The sequence below is a fragment of the Myotis davidii genome, unplaced genomic scaffold (assembly GCF_000327345.1).
Source record: "Myotis davidii unplaced genomic scaffold, ASM32734v1 scaffold147, whole genome shotgun sequence".
Classification (NCBI taxonomy): Eukaryota; Metazoa; Chordata; class Mammalia; order Chiroptera; family Vespertilionidae; genus Myotis; species Myotis davidii.
This window is the reverse complement of record NW_006383010.1, coordinates 9,109,210-9,127,881: the sequence shown is the minus strand read 5'-3', so window position 1 is coordinate 9,127,881 and position 18,672 is coordinate 9,109,210. Positions and strand designations below refer to the sequence as shown.

General features: G+C 39.4%; 1 protein-coding gene across 13 annotated transcripts in view; it reads left to right on the top strand.

The window, feature by feature from the left end:
• EPB41L2 (erythrocyte membrane protein band 4.1-like 2) overlaps positions 1-18,334 on the top strand; it is a 135,206-nt gene extending 116,872 nt beyond the window's left edge. For all 13 annotated transcript variants that reach the window (XM_006778464.2, XM_015557804.1, XM_015557816.1 and 10 more), the window contains 2 exons: positions 3,245-3,355; positions 17,097-18,334. In XM_006778464.2, coding sequence (XP_006778527.1) covers positions 3,245-3,349 — 105 coding nt within the window. In that variant the 3' untranslated portion in view covers positions 3,350-3,355; positions 17,097-18,334. The remainder of the gene's footprint in view (positions 1-3,244; positions 3,356-17,096) is intronic.
• Positions 18,335-18,672: the final 338 nt, after the last annotated feature.

The following is an 18,672-nucleotide window of genomic DNA, read 5'->3' as shown; positions in this document are numbered from 1 at the left end:
TCTAAGGAAATTACTGTTTTTGTTAAATCTCTGTAAACAGGGCTTACTTACATATTAGATATGTATTTTTTTATTTCCTTGCATTATTAGAGGTTGAAGGGTTGCCCTGACTCTGAATTTTGACCTAAGAGCGCAGATTCCTAGTGGTAACCAGCACATGAGCCTATTTACCACTGGAGAGAGAATTACCTGCTTGGAAACCAAGCCTCCAGTTTCCCATGGAGAGGATTTTTCTGCCTCTGTTCACTGTACAATCTGGAGTTCTTTTGACCTTAAGTTGGAGTAAAGGTATTCTCGCTCTTTTGCTCTAGGACTCTCGCTCAGCAAGCATTTGTTAATCCCTACAGCATGCTAGCAGGAGCCCACTTTCTGTGGTAGTAATGGAAATTGGGTTTTCTCCCAGCCTTTGTTTCTTTTACCTTTTGTCTTCTGTGAACTGAGACCTTTCCGGCTTTCAGAAGCCACTATTTTCTCTTAGGGATTACTCTCAGATTTTATTTTATGTGCATTCTTTTGTCTTTTGGCCTGTTTTAACAAAATAAAGCTAGGCAATACTGCTTCTGAAAGGCAGGTAGAAAAAACACAGACTGAAATGTAAGTACCCAAGTAGCACATGTTTCTAACTCTTACAGTAGGAAACAGTCATGGTATGGCTGCAGCATTAACTTGCTGTGAGTACACGCCTCCCACTTACATGATGTGCTTCAACCCATTTTAAAACTGAGGTCAGATATCCAAATGATGAGAATAGAGATGCAACTTTTATACTTTGTCATGTCTAATCATAAGATGGCATACACTTTTCTGACTAAATTTAATTGTGGCTTTTGGTCTGATTGTCACTAGAAACTCATGAGTTCACCTACTTTTTAACACCTATGATGAGATGACAGAACTATTTGAAATTAAAGGAGAGATATCACCTCTTTGCCCAAAACCGATGTTGATCATGTAGTGACTTTAATATCATTGACACCTTTTCAGCTCCTTGCCTACGTTAAAAGAATCTTCATAGTGGAAGGAATTGCTTCATCTGAGCAAGACAGGAAAAAAGGAATCTCTTGTGCTGGCAAATTAAAGAGGCATGCTTTCATCGAAACCTGCTTTGTGGGTTCTTTACCCTGTGCCAGTCAGTCCTTGACACTCACTTCTCTACTGGGGATGTGTAAATGACCTGGCCCTTGCTCCTCGGTCAGCTGTCAGCCGAAGGTTACTGAGCAAAACCCAGTTCTAAGAAAATAACTTACCAGTTTGGCAATGTGATATGTTTTCTCACAGTCTATTATTACCATAATAAATTAACATTTAAATTGTTTAATTTCATGTCTAATATCATGAAATGAAAGAAACTAATGGCAAACTGATTTTGACTATTTAAAGATGACTAGCAGTTTTTTACTTTCTCTACTTGCTAATTTTTTAATTTATTGAGTGATTTTGAAAGAGATATAGATAGATGATAGATAGATAGGTAGATAGATAGATAGATAGAAAGCATTGTTGTTCCACTTACTTATGTATTCATTGGTTGATTCTTGTATGTGCCCTGACTGGGGACTAAACCCACAACCTTGGTGTATGGGACTACGGTCTACCCAGTGGAGCTACTCGGCCTGGGCCTGTCTACTTTTCTAATTAAAGCATGTTTAACATGTGTTACTTACCCATGGACATAATTTGTATTTTCGCTTTAACATTTACAGTGTTTTAATGTAATCTTTGGAGTGAACGTAAACTTAAAAGTATCTGATAAGTTGCCTGTGGCTACATTTGACTTCCATCAAAGCTCCAATCCTTCCCAATTAGGATTCCACAGACCAACATGGGTAGACAATTTTGATCGTCCTAGTCTCCCTCTTCCCTCTGAACACATGTATACTCCTGTTCGAATTGTGGTCCATACACAGAAGCACCTTCTGACCTTCTTTGAGATGAGAGCCCTGCTCTTCACCCCACTCCACTCTTGCCCTCTGGTTCTCCTGCCTTGCTTACCAGACAAGCAGTGGAGCTGCTACTCATATTGGAGGCTGTTCCCTGTCTGACTTTGCTTTTGTCCTGACACAGGTGGGGTGCGGGAGATTGTCCCCTAGTGAACACTTAAGCACCCCTAAGTGTCTTCCAGGCTTCTGTGCAAAAGTTTTTTGGTGTAAAAACAATTTCTTCTTTTGTAGCCTACCTCTTTTGTGTGGGATGAGGCTCAGGGTTTGGCTCAGTAACCTTCCGGCTGACAAACTATATTCCAAACAAAAATGCAGTTGTCCCCTTAGGCAGTTGACAGCAACAGGAACCATCATGCTGCTTTTCCTAGAAGTATATTTTCCTTATGAGGTAGGGTGCTCTCTAGCCTGGTAGAATTTCTTTGTTTCAGAGATCTGTCCTCGATTTTTAGTGTTCTTCTATGGTGTTTTCTTGTACTTTTCTTTAAAAATCTTTCCCCTCCAAAAAATAGGATCTTTCCATTTGCCACAGCACTTTCTGATACATTGCAGGAAACCTTATTGTTGTTCACAACAGGTCCAGAGAGAACTAGTGGGAGGGCACCCTGAGGCCCACTCCTGCCCTGCAGCCCCGGCAGGAAAGACCCGTTAACCTTTGCTCCTTCACTGTTTTCAGCTGTAAAGTAGGGATCTGTCTACTCTGGTCTCAAACTGTACTGATTGTGTGTCACTATCATTTGTGGGTTTTCATTGTTCTGTGCCCTAGAAGTTTATAGGTATTTTTACTGCAACATTTTTCAGTTCAACAAACATTTTACTCAATTACTGAGAGCCCAAAGAGGGCAGAGGTGCATGAGACCTAGTCCTGCACCTTGGGGTTTCAGGCAGTTGGTCAATAGCAAGTGTCACCTGAGTGTGCGGGGCAAGCTCTGTGCTGTACACCATCCCTTCTATCCTTACAACAGACCTGAACATGCTCTCTGCAGCCTGAGCATTTAATCTCAGGTGATAGGTGAGAATGCTAAGGTCAGAGCAGATCCGTTTCCCAGATCTTGTGGTGAGGGCACGGCTGGGATTCAGAGCCAGCCTGCTTCTTCCACATGTGTTATTGTTTGAAAGTAGCCTGGACAAATGGGGACTCTGAGGAAATGAGAAGCAGCCTCTAAAAGGAACAGTGAGCCCATTTCAGGTCTTCCTGCTTCCTCAAAGAGCAGAGGCAGAATCCCAGGGCTCAGCAGGCATGTGTTTGGCCACCTTGAGAAGGAGCCCTTTCCTCCACTGACAGTGTTGTCTCCTGACCCTGGCAGGCACTGGCCCAGGCCATCAGGGAAGCCAGAGAGCAGCACCCCGACATGTCGGTCACGAGAGTGGTGGTGCACAAGGAAACTGAGTTGGACGAAGGGGAAGAGTAAGTCAAGGTAAGAGAGCCTGTGCTGTCGGGGCTTCTTCTCGTGACTCTGTGGTTCTGAACCTGCTGAGGGATGTCAAAGGGGCTTCTCTGTCACAGTGTCTTTCTCCTGTCGTCCCATTTGATTTTCCATACTGTTATTCCCAAGTCCATCTGCTCAGGTTGCCTGGATAGAATGATAAACTTTCCACCACAGGGCATTTGGTGTTAATAACTGGCAGGTATTGGGGGCTGCTAGTAATTGACATTGATAAGTTGCTTTACTGTTTAAAAGCACACGAGTACAGTTATCTTAATTAATGTTCACAGTGACCCTGTGAGAAGGTGGTGTTGTCTTCATTTAGATGAGGGATTTTATTGCAAGAGGCGCAATGGGAGAGCCGAGTTAAACTCTTTTAATATAGGCATTAGTAATGGAATATCAGAGAATGGACCATGAAAGGAAAAGATTTCTTTGATTATGTATAACTTTAAGCAAACTAACAAAAACAAAAGTAAAGAATAAATGACAATGTTTAACATGCCTGGCAGAGAAAGGATTAGTAGCCTGAATGTATGAAGAACTCTTATGTGCCATCAAAAAATGCAAACCCTTCAGTAGAAAAATGGGCAGAGGATTAAGCAAGTAAACCACATAGACACTAAGTGAACATAAACAAAAATGTTCAGCGTCACTGTTGCTTAAATCAATATCAATGAAAAATGCAGTGTACAAGTTTTCACTTATAAATCTGCCAAAGTTTATGTTTTTAACCAGTGTTGGGGAGGTTGTGGGAGGAAAAACATATTCATATGCTGCTGTATAAATTAGTAATATTTCCTGGAGGACAATTTGGCAAAAACTTACATTAAACATGCCTACCATTTATACCACTTTAAAAAATATATCTTAAATAATCAGAGATATGTATGAAGATTACAAATGTATTTATAATATTTTTATGTATACTAGCAAAACATTGGAAACAACCTAAATGGCCAACAGTAGGGTTGGTTGTACCTTCTGCTATCATCATTATGTGATGACTAAATATAGCTATTAAAAGTTGGGCTAAAGAATTCTTAATGAACTTTAATTAAATGTTCATAATTATATATGGATTTTATTTTTTATTTGTTTTTTTGATTTATTTTTATTGTTCAAAGTATTACAAATGCCCCTTTTTTTCCCCATTGACCCCCTCCATCCCGCCCTGCCCCCCTCACTATGTCCATGAGTTATGCACATATGCATATAAGTTCTTTGGTTAATCCAGGGGTGGCTGGTCACAGAACACTCTGCCTGTGGCAAGGCCACATGCTGAAAAATTGCAGAGTGAGGAATTCCGTCATTGCACAGCCTCCCCTTAAAGTTTTTAACTTTTGCAATAGATACCTTTCTTGTTCTTACTGAGTATGGACAGATTCTGGATATTAATCCTTTGTCAATTTTATGTGTTCTGGTTTGCCTTTTATTATTAATTACTCCACTATAGTTATTAATACATTGAATTTAGTTATTAATATAGTTAATATAGTTGAGTTATCAAGCTTTCCTTATGGCTTATGTTTTTTTTCATACCCTGAAATATTAAAGATATTTTTGATCCTGCGATTTTAATGTTGCCTTTCACATATCATTTCTTAAATCATCCGAAATTGTTTTTCCTGTGTGATGAGAAACAGTGATCCATTTGTTTTCTGTATAAGTAGCCAGCGTGCCATTATTGTTTATTGAAGAGCCCATCTTTTCGCCCTCTAATCTGCAGGTCATGTATCCAGTTTCTTGTATGCATGGGTGTGTTTCTGAGCGCTCTCATTTCCATCCGTCCATGTGTCCATCCCTATTCCAGTGCCATTCACTGTAGTTCTAAAATGATCTTGATATCTGCTAGGCCATGTCTCCCTAATTGTGTTCTTTTTCTTTAGGAGTATCTTGGCTGTTCTGGGCTCTTTTTATGTCATATAAATTTCAAACTCAGATTATTATGTTCTAAGATAAACCTTCTGGTATTTTAATTGGAATTACACCCATTCTTTAGTTCAGTATAATAAAAAGTATATCTTTATGATATTGTCTTCTTTTCTACAAACATAAAACATCTCTCTACTTATGTAGGTCTTCTTTAATTTCTTTCAATGAAATTGTATGATTATTTTACCCAGAGAGAGGTCTTATAAATTTTTTCTAGCTGTTGCTGGTATAGGCAGATACAATTGGCTTTTCTATATTGTCTTATACCTAGCAACTTTACCCTTTATTTATTTACATGCTATTTTTAACACAGGTGTACAAAAGGGCTATAAGCAGAAATCAGTTAAAATTTTAACACATTATCTAGATACCTGAATAAATGTGGTGTATAATATGGTAAATGTTGATCTTATTTTTGAGATGTACTTTTCTGATAGTTTTATATATGGAAGATTGAGAACACCTTAGCTGGGAGTCAGACGGTCAAATATTATGTTTTAATCTTGTCAGATCTCAAACTATGTGACATTGTACAAATCAGTGGGGATGGTTAAATCTACCCCTTTTTTAAAAAACAAACAAACTCGTAGGACTTATGTTAAGGGTATAATAAGATACTGAGTGGGTATTTCTTCTCTAAATTCTTTGAATCGGTAGTGATCACTGTGAATATTACCAACACCCCCACCTTCCTTTGTGGCATTTAATAAGTTAAAGTGTATTAATTAGTTATATCAGTTATTCCTTGTACCTTAATTTATTTTTGCATTGGGAGACACAAACACACACACACATACACACACACAGCCTATGAAGTTTGCCTGTCTTTGAGGTCATCTCTTATAAGCAACTGGTTAAACATATTTAGGAAGTTGAAGTATAAACTCACATATAAGATGAGCAAACTAGATTTGGGAAAATTCATCCATTCAAAAAAATTTGAGCATCAAAATGTTCTAGGGTAGGGCTAGGCATTGAGGATTGAAATAGTCAAACTTGTAGAAGAAACAGACAGAGTTGAACTATTATAAATTTAACCTATTGTAACTTGAGAAACAATGTTTGAGTTGATATCTGAAGGAAGAATAAGAGTTACCTCAGTGCCTTAAGTCATTTTAGCATCTCCACCCCCTCTGGCTGCAGCTTGTTCTTGAAAAATTTCCTTTGCTGGTGACAGTCGAGGTGAGTGTGTCTGCACTCCCAGGATCACACAGAGGCAAAGAGCAGGACCCAGACAGTATCTGACGTCAGAAGAGAGTAAATAACTGTGTGTCTGCTCCGGCTCCCTTGTCAGATATAGAAAACTCTCCTCCTGCTCTGACCTCTCCCTTTGGAGTAGTTCTGAGCTTTTCATCAAACACTGCAAGGTGGGGGTGGAACAGACAGAAAGATGGGCAAAGGACAGCCTGCATGGACAGAACCTCCATGTCTGCCATCTCAGCAGGGGTTGGCCAGCTGTGAGGCGGAGAGGAGCTCAATTCAGACACCATGAAAAGGAAAACACAGACTTCAGAGCAGAATTTCACTAAACCTTTGTAACCTTTTCTTTATGTCCTCTTATGGACTAGTCCATCCTGTCAGTTTGTCATAAATGCATATTTATAAGCCCTCAAATGGACACAGTGTCACTGACCTGTCCCCACTGGAATGGTGTTCAGGCAGTCCTGGTCAGGAGGAAGAAGAATGCAGGCTTGGTGGTGTGGGGTGTGTGGCCTCGAAAAGAATGGGCCCAGGAGGGGAGCTCGTTACTCACTCCAGTTGGCACCATGAGCTCTCCGAACCCAGACTTCAATGAGCCTCTGACTTCTGGAGCAATCCTTGATGTGGGGTAAAAGTGAAGATGACTCCTTTTCATCTGGAAGCAGTGAACAGCTGAAGACGCAACCATCTACTCATTTTATCCATGTATTTGCTCATTATACAAATATCAGTGGAGTGCCCATAGATACCTTTTCCTGTTTTGCCATGGAGGTTTCAAATCAAACAAGGTCACACTCACAGACAGTAAATCAGTGGTAGCAGAATAGTTTCAAGTTTATATGTTCTCAACTGAGTTGAGTGGGAACAGAAAGGCAAGGTCTCTAAAATAATCATAATGGGGCCTCTCCCTTGAGCTTCCAGGTGAGTAGGAGTCAGCTCGGTGAAGAAAGGTATGGAAGGGGGCATTCCAGACGGGTACGGTGCTGTGAACTTGACACTCCAGGAATCTCACAAGGTCAGGTGTAGCTGGATTGCAGACCACTTGCAGGCGAGTGAAGGGAGATGACAGGAGCAGGGAGGCAGAGGCTTGATCTTATAGAGCAGCGGTTCTCAACCTGTGGGTCGCGACCATCGGAAAACACATATAGCATATCAGATATTTACATTATGATTCATAACCATAGCTAAATTACTACTTGAAATTACTACTTGAAATTGCTACTTCAGTTATGAAGTAACAACAAAAATAATTTTATGGTTGGAGGTCACCACAGCATGAGGAACTGTATTAAAGGGTCACGGCATTAGGAAGGTTGAGAACCACTGTTATAGAGCCTTATGAGCCAAGCCAAAGAGGCTAATCTTTATCCTGAAAAGCTATGGGTACTCCTCATGTATTTGAGGGATAGTAATTAGGTAGAGGTTTGTGACTGGGTGATTGCATGAAGGTATGGAAGTTAGTAAGTTGAGTAGGTGGGTGAGCAGAGGAAAACTCCCAGATAATGCCCAGGTGGATAGCTTGGGCAAATGAGTTGGTGGTTCTTGTCATTGCAGTCATGGAATACGTGTTTATTTTCTCACATAGCATGTGCAGTATCGCCAGTCCTCTGCTCTATCTTACAGCAAAAGTATATCTTTTGTTCTGTGTACTATGTAGGAGGAACCAACTGTCACAGGAATTATGGAGGAAGCTTGGAAGTGAGTCTGTAAGGCCTCATATTACACACACACACACACACACACACACACACTGTGGGTAAATGGAAGTTTACCAGATGGTGTAGCATAAAGTGTAGCATAGCAGATTTGCTGGGTTAAAATCTACTTCATTGTTCTGTGACCTGGGTAGGTTATTTCATGTCTCTACTTCAGTTCTGCCATCTGTAAACTGGGGGTGATAATGAAATTTACAGAAGAGTTTGTTTCCAAGGGAGGTTGTAAGAACTTTTTTAACACATAAAGTCAGCCATGAATCCGTTTTTGGTCTTAAGAGTCAAATAAACATGAAGATTTTCTATCCCAGAGATGTTGACTTTAAGAAGCGTCTACACCCTAACCGGTTTGGCTCAATGAATAGAGCGTTGGCCTGCGGACTCAAGGGTCCCAGGTTTGATTCCGGTCAAGGGCCTGTACCTTGGTTGCAGGCACATCCCCAGTAGGGAGTGTGCAGGAGGCAGCTGATCGATGTTTCTCTCTCAGCGGTGTTTCTAACTCTCTATCCCTCTCCCTTCCTCTCTGTAAAAAATCAATAATATATATATATATTTTTTTAAAAAAGCATATACATGGAGAGGTCCAGGAGGTAGCCAAGAGTTGAGAGAGCACAGCAGGCTTTGGATCAGGAGGAGATTTGGAGGTCATCCGAATGTGTCGTCTACTGATGAAGCCTTTGGCTTGAGCTCACCCAAGGCCAGGTCAGAGTGTTGTGACCTGGGGAGCCGAGGACATAGAAGAGGAGGAGCCAGAGGTAGGAAGAAAACAGGGAGAAAGGATGTCATGAAAATAGCAAGAAGAGGACAACTTTAAGAAGGAGAGAGTAATCAGGTATTAAATATGGCAAAGAAATGAAGTGAATGTGTCCTTTGAATTTGTTGGTACAACCTGGGGACTTTGTCAGAGTTCTTCAGTCAAGAAGTAGGGATGAAGCCCTGCCCCAAGTTGAGGAAAAGGGATTTCACACGGAGACTGCTTTCAAGACTCTGGAAAACAGTAATTGGGCCTTTGGCCTTTTTGTCTGCTCTGCCTGTCTTCATCTGAGACGATGGAGAGCATTGTGTTAGGTTTCACAGAGCCACCAGAGCTAGTGCTGTGATTGCTAAAAGCCTGGCAAATCCATCATTCCTTGGAACCTGTTAGATAAACCCTGAGTCCCAATCCCCAAACCATAATAAACACGTAACTAAATTAGTGGTTTTGCTTTCTGTGCTCATTGAGCATCTATGAACACCAATTTCTAAACAAGATAACACTGTGTTCAAACCAACATTTCAACCTTAGGGTGTTGTCTATATTTTCAAAATGAACTCACAAGCCAAGTAGGCAATTAGCATTAGCTATCTAACTGACCGGACAGGAGAAAACCATGTTGGCTGAACTGAGCTCAGGCTAATCATGAGCTACTCGTTTATGGGTGGCATCACCCTGTCCCTGAAAAGAAACACAAGCCTATGGACTTCCAGGTGACCAGCTTCAATTCAGGAGCCAGGAGGTTTGCAGGCATATCAAACGTGTTGCATTTTTATTGTATTCTGTTTGCCTAGTTGTACGAGTCTCATTCCTAAAATTAGCATTTTATTACAACTTAGCTTTGAATATAGATTAATCAAACCTAAATGAAGATCTCTTATACATAAAAATAAAAAGCCATTTTGAATTTAGTGAGTTTTAGGCATAGCCAGTTTTTACTCTGGATGCTGTGGAATGTTCAGTTTTAATATTTATAAATCTGACAGGTGCTATCAATGAGTCATATGCAATGTATTTGAACTACTGACCAAAGAGGCGCTGATGCCATTGCGTAGTGCAGGCATTGGCACCTGGTAGCCACTAATTCCCCAGGGTTCGCTCTTGGACAAAATCACCAACTGTTGTTTTTGCAAATGAACCTATCTTTACAGTGTTTCCTTCCCCCCCCGCTCTCACCCCCAATAGTAAAACAGAGGAGGTTATAGTTTTTAAAAAGGAAAAGGCAGTTGAAAGTGTAAGTGATCCATAATTTCTTTGCTCCTAGAGAGAGCTAATTCCTTTTCACAGTGCGTATGTGTGAACACGTACACTCACACACACACACTCACACCTCAATTTATGTAGGCTGAGACTGTCAACTCTATATTTATCTTGCTCCCCCCCACACACACACACTTAACAGTACATTGTAGATAAATTTCCTTGTCATTACCTCATCCTTTTTCAACAGCTGTTGAATGGATGCTTGATGGTTTATTTAACCTCTGCTAATGGTTATTTAGTTTATTCCTCAGTTTTCACAATTATAGATATACCTACAAATATCATACTTGTGTTTACATTTTTGTACATTAAATTCATTGTTTCTCCAGGGCAAGTATTTTCTAAAATTAGAGTAGGTGTGTCACTGAGGGTTTTTGACATATTGATAAATGTTTCCTTTAAAGGTTCTACAGCTAGACTCCCACTAGTAGTTTATGAGTGTCCCTGTTCCCCATGCTCTTGTCAGCACTCAAGATTATACAGGTTAAAAAAATCTGCCAATCTGGTGAGGAAAGAGTATTTCCCTCTTCTATTAAAATTGTGGGGAAAGAGCATTTTTAATTGTTTTTTTTTTATTGGTTGAAATACACATACACATACACACCCACATTGCATCTCTCTGAATTGCCAGTTTGTGTCCTTTGTCTGTTTTCCTATTCAGATGTTTATTATCTTTTCTCTCATATAAATTTGTTAAGGTTATTAATCCCATACAAATGCTGCATGTTTCCCCCACTTTTTCATTAGTATTTAGGGTTAATAAAACAAGGGGGAGAAGGGCAAGACAAAATCTACAAAGGGAATGCATGCAGGCTATATCTGGAATTTTCTTTTTTGGACAAAGCAGTATTTTTTAGAGTTTGAATTAATTATGAATACTTAAGCCCATTTAGAAACATTGGAAGCTCTAACATTGTGCCTGCTTTCTCTCACGGCTCCTGTGGCTAGTAGGGGCTGCCACCCTTAGACAGGGAGGAGCACTCCAAGTCGCCAGCATCTTTTATGTTGAGGTCGTTGATACCGGGTCTCCCTACTAGTCTGTTACCCACCTGGCCTCTGAGGTGGGTAGAGGAGGTGGTTATGAAGAATATATAATTTAATATATAATCTTCTCACCCCGCCCTCTTTTATGTGGAAACAGAATCCTAGAGATTAAAGTCATTTGCCATAGGTTATTACACTCAAGAGTCATGAAATACCATCCACGCGTGGAACTAAATATAACTTCATTAGTCTCAAGAACTTCTCTGATGTTCGACATCCCAGGTACTATTTTTTGAACATGTAAATTTGTGTGGGGCAGTGGGAGGGAATTTTGCTATGGCAGCTGATAAGTTTGTGTGTGTGTGTATGTGTGTGTGTTTTTAAGATGCTCCAGTCCTCGTGAGGATTACATTCCAAGGACATGTTAGCCCCATGTTTATTTAACTCATGCATCAAAATAGTTCAGCTAGCATTAGAGCCAGTGGGAATCTAGACCTGTTCCGTTCAGTGTGGTAGCCAGTACTACTGGGCTGTTGGGCATTTGAAATGTGCCTGTTCTAAGTGGAGATGTGCTTCCAATATAAAATAACATACTGGATTTTGAAGATCTAAGAAAAAAAGGTAAACTAATAAGTCAGAGAATTGAGGATAGAGATGAATTCTTTTGATTCTAACTAACCTTTCTATAAAGAAAATATTAAATGAAAACTTAGCAAGTTCTGTTCATAAATGCTTCAAAGATGGTTAGCTGAAAGATAAGGGTTTTGTTAGTATTTACAAGTACACTTTTTATTTGATGCTACAGAGAAATGCCTTCTATCTCTACTTACCTTATGAACCAAGGATTTGCAAAGGCTTAGCTGGAGTAAAGCATATGGAACAGAACCTTAACTGCAGTGCATTTGTTATGTAAAAGGAGCTTGAAGATTTTGTAAAATGCTTTCATGGCAAGTTCCCAGTAGATTTGAATGTGGCAGAATGAACCAGAAGACCTTACCTTAGCTTTCCGACCAGATAATAACTACTCTTAGAAATCTCTGTCAAAGCTTCAGACGTTTGGGAAAACCAGTATTTTTGAAGAAGTAAGAGTCCTCCTGGGATTTCACAGAGACAGTTATTCAGAAAAATGAACCCAGAATTTTCCACTTAAATCGGCAGATGAAAGTAATGGTGAAGACAGGCGGTAATGCTTTCTTCCCAGAGACGTAGTGCAGTTCTGTTTTTTCCTCCCCAAGCCTCTGTTCTCTGCTCACCTTGAAGATTAGTCCCTATTGCTGTAGCTCATAGATTCATTAGTATATATTGTGGACATACATGTTCAAGGTACTATTACAGTTAGTATAAGAAAGTCAAAAGTACAGGAATGTGTATATAAATGGCATATAGGGTAAAAAATTAGTAGTTTTCCAGAGAAGCCTGGATGGAGAGCTACGCAGGTTGACAGAAGGGGCTGTTTGGGTTTGCAGATCAGAAGACCTCCCTGCCGCAGTGGCAGGAAAGCTCCCGCTGCAGGGCGCTGGGGAGGGTTTGAACATATGGGGAGAGAGGAAAGAACCTGTAGAAAACAATGGGATGGATATCAGGAAGAGCAATTCCTGCACCGTAGCTTTGTGTGGAGTTCCCAGCAGACCCAGAAAGATTTGTCAAAAGCAAATTGCAGAGGGTCTTCCATTCGTGTAAGAACCTTAATTTAGACTTTGCTCTGCAGTGCATCTGCACTGGGGATTTATTTGAGTTTGGGAGGAGCACTGCCCGTCGGTAAGTTTTATTCGTCAGGAGTAGGTAAGATCAATGAAAGGGTGCTAGATCAGATGAAGTACCCTGTTAGGAACTATTACACTGCCCCAGGCAATTCTTAATAGAGAAACTGAACTGCACATCTCTAGCTTTCAGAGCAAAATTGTATTTTATTTGAAAGCATAACTAGGAGTGAAATACAATGTATGAAAATCTATAAAAAGAATATTAGCTAACATTGATTGAATGAGTGTCTACTCTGTGCCCAGCTTTATTTGAGAACTTTGCCATTTATTACCTGAATTAGTTCTTACTATGATGTAGATGAGGACTTGAGACCTAGAGAGTTGGAGTCTCTCACCCAAATCATGCCGTCAATGACTGGCCAGAACCGACTCTCTGTCAGTGTGAATTCACATCACATTGCTTTTACAAGAATTCATGATTGGAAACTTTCAAATAATAACTCCCACCAATGTTCTTGACACAGGACTCATTTTAAAAACATTCATTTTTGTACAAAATGTTTCTGAGGTTGCAGCTATGATATAAAGCTAAGTGAACAACAAGTCAAACCAAATTGTATAAAACAATCATGTTTCAAAATGAGGTGAAATTGACAAGGTTTTCTAAAGTTTGCTGCGCGGTAGTAATTCCTTAGTAGAGTCACATCAATGTGTCAGGCATAAAGATTCTAATAGAAAAACAACTGTCAGCTTTAAAGAAAACACATTGAAATTTGGCCTGAAGAAATCAATGAGTCTTTACTATTAAAAGCCAGTGTTTCCAGTGGTTTGGATCAAATGCTTTTTTAAAAGGGCACATTTGCAACTCACTGAATCAATTTCTGGAGTAGAGTGTGCTCAAGATTGAGATGCACGATGTGAACCCCTTGTGTCTGGAAAGGGAGATTGTGCTTTTCAGATGAAGTTAGAACTTCTGTGCTTACTTGACTGATTTCCCACTGCTCATCACAGCACACTGCGGAAGATAAAAAACACTCTGCACCCTCTATGAGGACTTAATGCAAAGTAGGTAACAGGCATGTCTCCATGAAGAGTTTGGACATAGAATTAGACCTGCGATTAGCAAAGAAATAGCTACCTAATTACAAATTTGTGAAACCAATTCTCACATTGGCCAACAGAGGGAGACACAGGCTATGGAATGTGAGTAAAGTAGATAGAAATGTTCACTGACATTGTATAGTCTAAGGATGGGAAACTGAAGCATGAAAATAGTGGTTTGAAGGGGGGGGTTGTTTGTTTGTTTTTGTTTTTTTTTGCTTGACCAAAATTCTGATACATAAAGTATAACCCATATACTTAACAGCTATGCTCTTATCCAAACCCCAAGTATGAATGTTATGATGTTGTCAAAAGTGAAAGCAGGTTGAATTAATGCCAGTAATTAATTCCTGTCAATTTGTATAATAATATCAAGAATTCTATGAATATGAGTAGAATTTAAGCTTTAAAAAAGAGAAAAGAATCCTTAAAACTTTACAGCTTGCACATAAAGAACCAGTTGCTAGTTTTCACTTTGATTGGGCTATGTGATAAATCATTTAGACCCAAATGTAGTCTTAAGAATGGCCAAATATTAAGTTTTTATTTCTCACAGCTACATGCCAAAAAAAACCGGAAATTAAAATGGCTAATGCTATTTCATCCTTATCTTTGCTTCTTCCCAGCTCAAATGTTAGATGTTTACTTGGAAATACATTTCTATATGTGTTCAAGTGCAAAAAGCAGTCAGAAAGATGAGTGGACCTGTAAATTGAAAAAATTCATATAAGTTATTCCTATCTAGGACAATAGGAACTGGGGATTCTGAAACATTGAATATCAATTAACTCAGAGTTATACTCAATTTACTGCTTTTTAAAAGAACAAGAAAAATGTGTTTAACAGTAAGTTATAATTATAATTTTTTGATTCTGAAAGCTATTTGGATGGTCATTTATATTATTTCTCAAAAATTGATTTATTTTACTTCCTAGTGGTTTGATTATGAATAAATGAAAGTAAATGATACTTGACTTTACATGGGTGACTATGTCTTTTTCTCTACATATATTTCAATAAATGTTGAAGCTCTTTGAAATCAAGATCTCTTTCATTCAATTCCTACATACTCCTTGATTTCTGTTTATTTAATGACTTTTAAACAAGTTTAATTTTCACTTCATTTTAAAAATTCAAATTTTAATTTTTGGTGAAAACATATTCAGTGACATGGAGCCTAAAGGAAATGGAGAACAGAATCCTCAACCTCGTTCTCTCTGTAGGTTTCCAGGCACTGTAACCTCAGGGGTTCATTTTCCATATCATAAGCTAGTCACAGTGGCAGCTGAGTTCAACAACGATGCATGTTTACTAAGCAAAGAAAACAGAGATAGCTAACAGCCCATAAAGAAAAAGGATAGATAGCTAGATAGTGTGACTGAAGGTCACAAATAACTTCCAAATCCAGTGGGTAGTTGTATCCATTCCCTCCTCACCACCCCCCATAATTACTAACCTAAAAAAGACAACTTTGTGTTTTCTCCATTGATTTTTCACTGCCTATAATCAAGCACAAGTACTAATGAGTAATGAAATAGCCCAAAGCAGACAACGGAGTGGAATAAAATGAATTTGATTAATCAATCTGTCCTGAATAATCAGAGGCTATAATACCTGTGATACATCTAAACAGTGGGGAGATTTTTCATTAAAACAGGACTTAATTTGGGACCAGTGTGTCTTGGAAAGGTCCTTAATTACCTCTCGACCATCCTCCGTAATCACCTATGTTTCACCAAAACTTACAATCAAGCTGAAATACAAAATGAAAAGTTTTCTTCTTAAAACTCTCTCTTTCAGGGACAATGCACCATCCTTGTCTGCCTCCCTGTCCATTCCTATTTTAGTCCCCACTCCGACCTACTTACCTTTCATTGTGGGCTCCCAAGACTCCTTTCTCTCATTTTTCTGTTATACTTACATGAGACTAATTCCATCTGTTAGTTTCACTTGTTCCTTTGTGCGGACAAATCCTTATCTCTAGCTCTAAGACCTCACCCAGGCTGTAAGCCTCTTATTCTACCTCTGTTTTTGAGGTTCAGGACTCCAAACCTAAAAGTACTCTCTGGCACTGCCTTCCTCGTCTCTTCCACCTGATTCTGTAGTCTGGGTCCTTGGTCCCAGCAGCCATCCCTGACCTGTGTCATCTTCCTCATGCAGCCTGGGCTGCGGAGTGGCCTCCAGACTGGTGCTGCCGTCTTCACTCCCCTCCACTGCTCGTCTGTTCATCCTACTGAAGCCACAGTGATGTTGTCAAAATGTGAATCTCAGGCCATGCCAGACCTTCCTCAGAACCGGAGGAGAGCCACACCCAGCCTCCTCTCATGCCCCCTTTGAACTGGCCAGCCCCGGCTCTGCTCTGTCGTCCCTCCTCTCACACTCCAGTCCGCATCATTGCAGTAGATTGGCAGTTGATCTTTTTATTGAATGCTCTTTCTGAATTTATTCTTTGTCTGTTAGTTCAAGTTCATATTTCTTGGTCTGGTATTAAAACATGTACCTAATGTTTTTTACCTTATCTTTAGTTACTCACCATGCCATTACTTAGCTTCAGTATTGTCCATTTCTTCACTGTCCTGTTCCTCACATTTATTCTTGCCCACCCTCCCTACATCTGCACACCCATCGTAATACTCGGCACTTTCTCACTTCCGGGCCTCTTTCCTCCATTCCATTCTCCACACCTGAAGTAAAGTACCCTTTCTGTTCATTTCAGTGAATTCAAAATTGACTTGTTTTTCTTCTGTACTTGGATCTACTTTTAAGACCTATATTGGTTTCTCTTTTTTATATTTTTACTGTATGAATTACCTGTGTTTTATAATTTACTTGCTTTTTGGTTTATTCTTACTAGCCAGTTGTTTCTAATATGCTTGTCAGTTCTCAAGATACTTTAATTTAAGGCCCTCAAGGATGAAATAGGGTCTCATGTATGGCTCCTGGCAAACATTATTTACTGTGGAACCAATCAGATAGTCACTGTGGTTTCCTTGATTTGGAATTTTATGAATGTTACCTACATTTTTTTTCCTCAAAGCCTCTGTCTTTGAATATTTAAGCCTTGTCTCTTTTCCTCCTAGAAATCCATTTATTAAACAACATTCAACTTTGTGAACCTGAAGAATTTTGACCGTTTCAAGTCTTAATGCCACACCACTACTCCTGCGAATTTACGACTGGTAACAATGACCAGAAGCCTGAAGTGTTAAAATGCCAACAACAGACCCTACCTTAACAGCTCTGGTCTACTCTGTTCCCTCGCATTTTAATATATTGTTTTGTTTTATAACCACTCCTAAGTAATCTTGGTTCTTTCTTCCTTTTTTATTTTAATTAGGGAGTTTTGTTTCCTGTTTACTTTGTGTACAACTACCTGCTTTTTATGACTCAAATGATCCAATGATAGTGAACAAAGCCAGCCCGGCTGGTGAGGTGCTGTTCACTGGAACAGGTGCTGTTGTGCGGAAAGAAAACGCTGTGACTAACTTAGGTAGTGTCTTTCCTCCTTCCCATTCCCACTGAACTCCCACCAATTACAGCAAATATTTACAGTTTTCAAATTGCAGTAAATATACTGTATGAGAAAATACTAGTATGGATTAAAAGCATTTCTTACATCTCAAAAACTTTCTAATGTTTTAGAAATTCATTGGGAATATCTTTTATGGGATCCCTTTTGACTTTCCAGTCCTGTGACTTTTTACTGTTAGTAGAAAGTCAGACTCCAGACTGGAGAATTATGCAGAAGCTCACTGACCACGTGCTGTTTGCGGAGACCCCGCGGCACCACAGTGCCAACGCCTCTCAGACACGCTCTTCGGCAGCATTCCAGAAACAGGAGGGAGGAGCAAGAGGCAATGGTGTCTTCCCTCCTACTGAAGTATTCAGGCAGCTTAAAACCTTATTAGTGCTTTCTTTCTTAACATGTCCAAATGTCAGTACTTTCCATTATTTGGACATTTGTGTAGAACACTTGCTTTGTATTAAACCTCATTGTGTACATGTGAAACTGACCTTTTATTATTGAGCAGGTCTGTCTCTCTCAGATAGTGGGAAACACACAGGTTTGAGGGCACAGGGGAGAGGAGGAGTGGGTAGGGCTGTGGTGGTGTTTGGATGGGCATCAGAAAACTAGACTGTTTGAAGCTGACACCAGAGATCTGATAGGGACTTATTAACTGTATGGAACATTTTCCCTTTGCTTTTGACCTGATGTATAGTTATGATGCCATATTAGATTTATAGCAGCTTCAAGTTGTATTAAATGATATTTTGCTTTCTGTAATACTGTTATAAAATAAAGTTGGTTTATTCTCTAGCCTTGTCATTTCTTTTTTTATAAAGGTTTAAAAAAATAAAATCAAGGGATAACTCCAGCCAGAAGTCCTGTTATTTTATGGGATGTAGCATTTTTAGAGTCTGTTATTCAGATCTTTGATAATTTGATGCTGCCATCATCACTGATTTCAAGTGGCCAAGGCAATGTTAAAAGTTTGTGAACCTAATGTTTACAATGCCAGACTCCTCCTGCCTGGTTACATAATCCACCCCAGCTTTGACTAAATTGAGCCGAGCCTTAGAAATATTCTGGAATCAAATGTGGTTCTGTAAATATTTTCCATCGGAAAGCTTATATATATAACATTCGTATTTAAA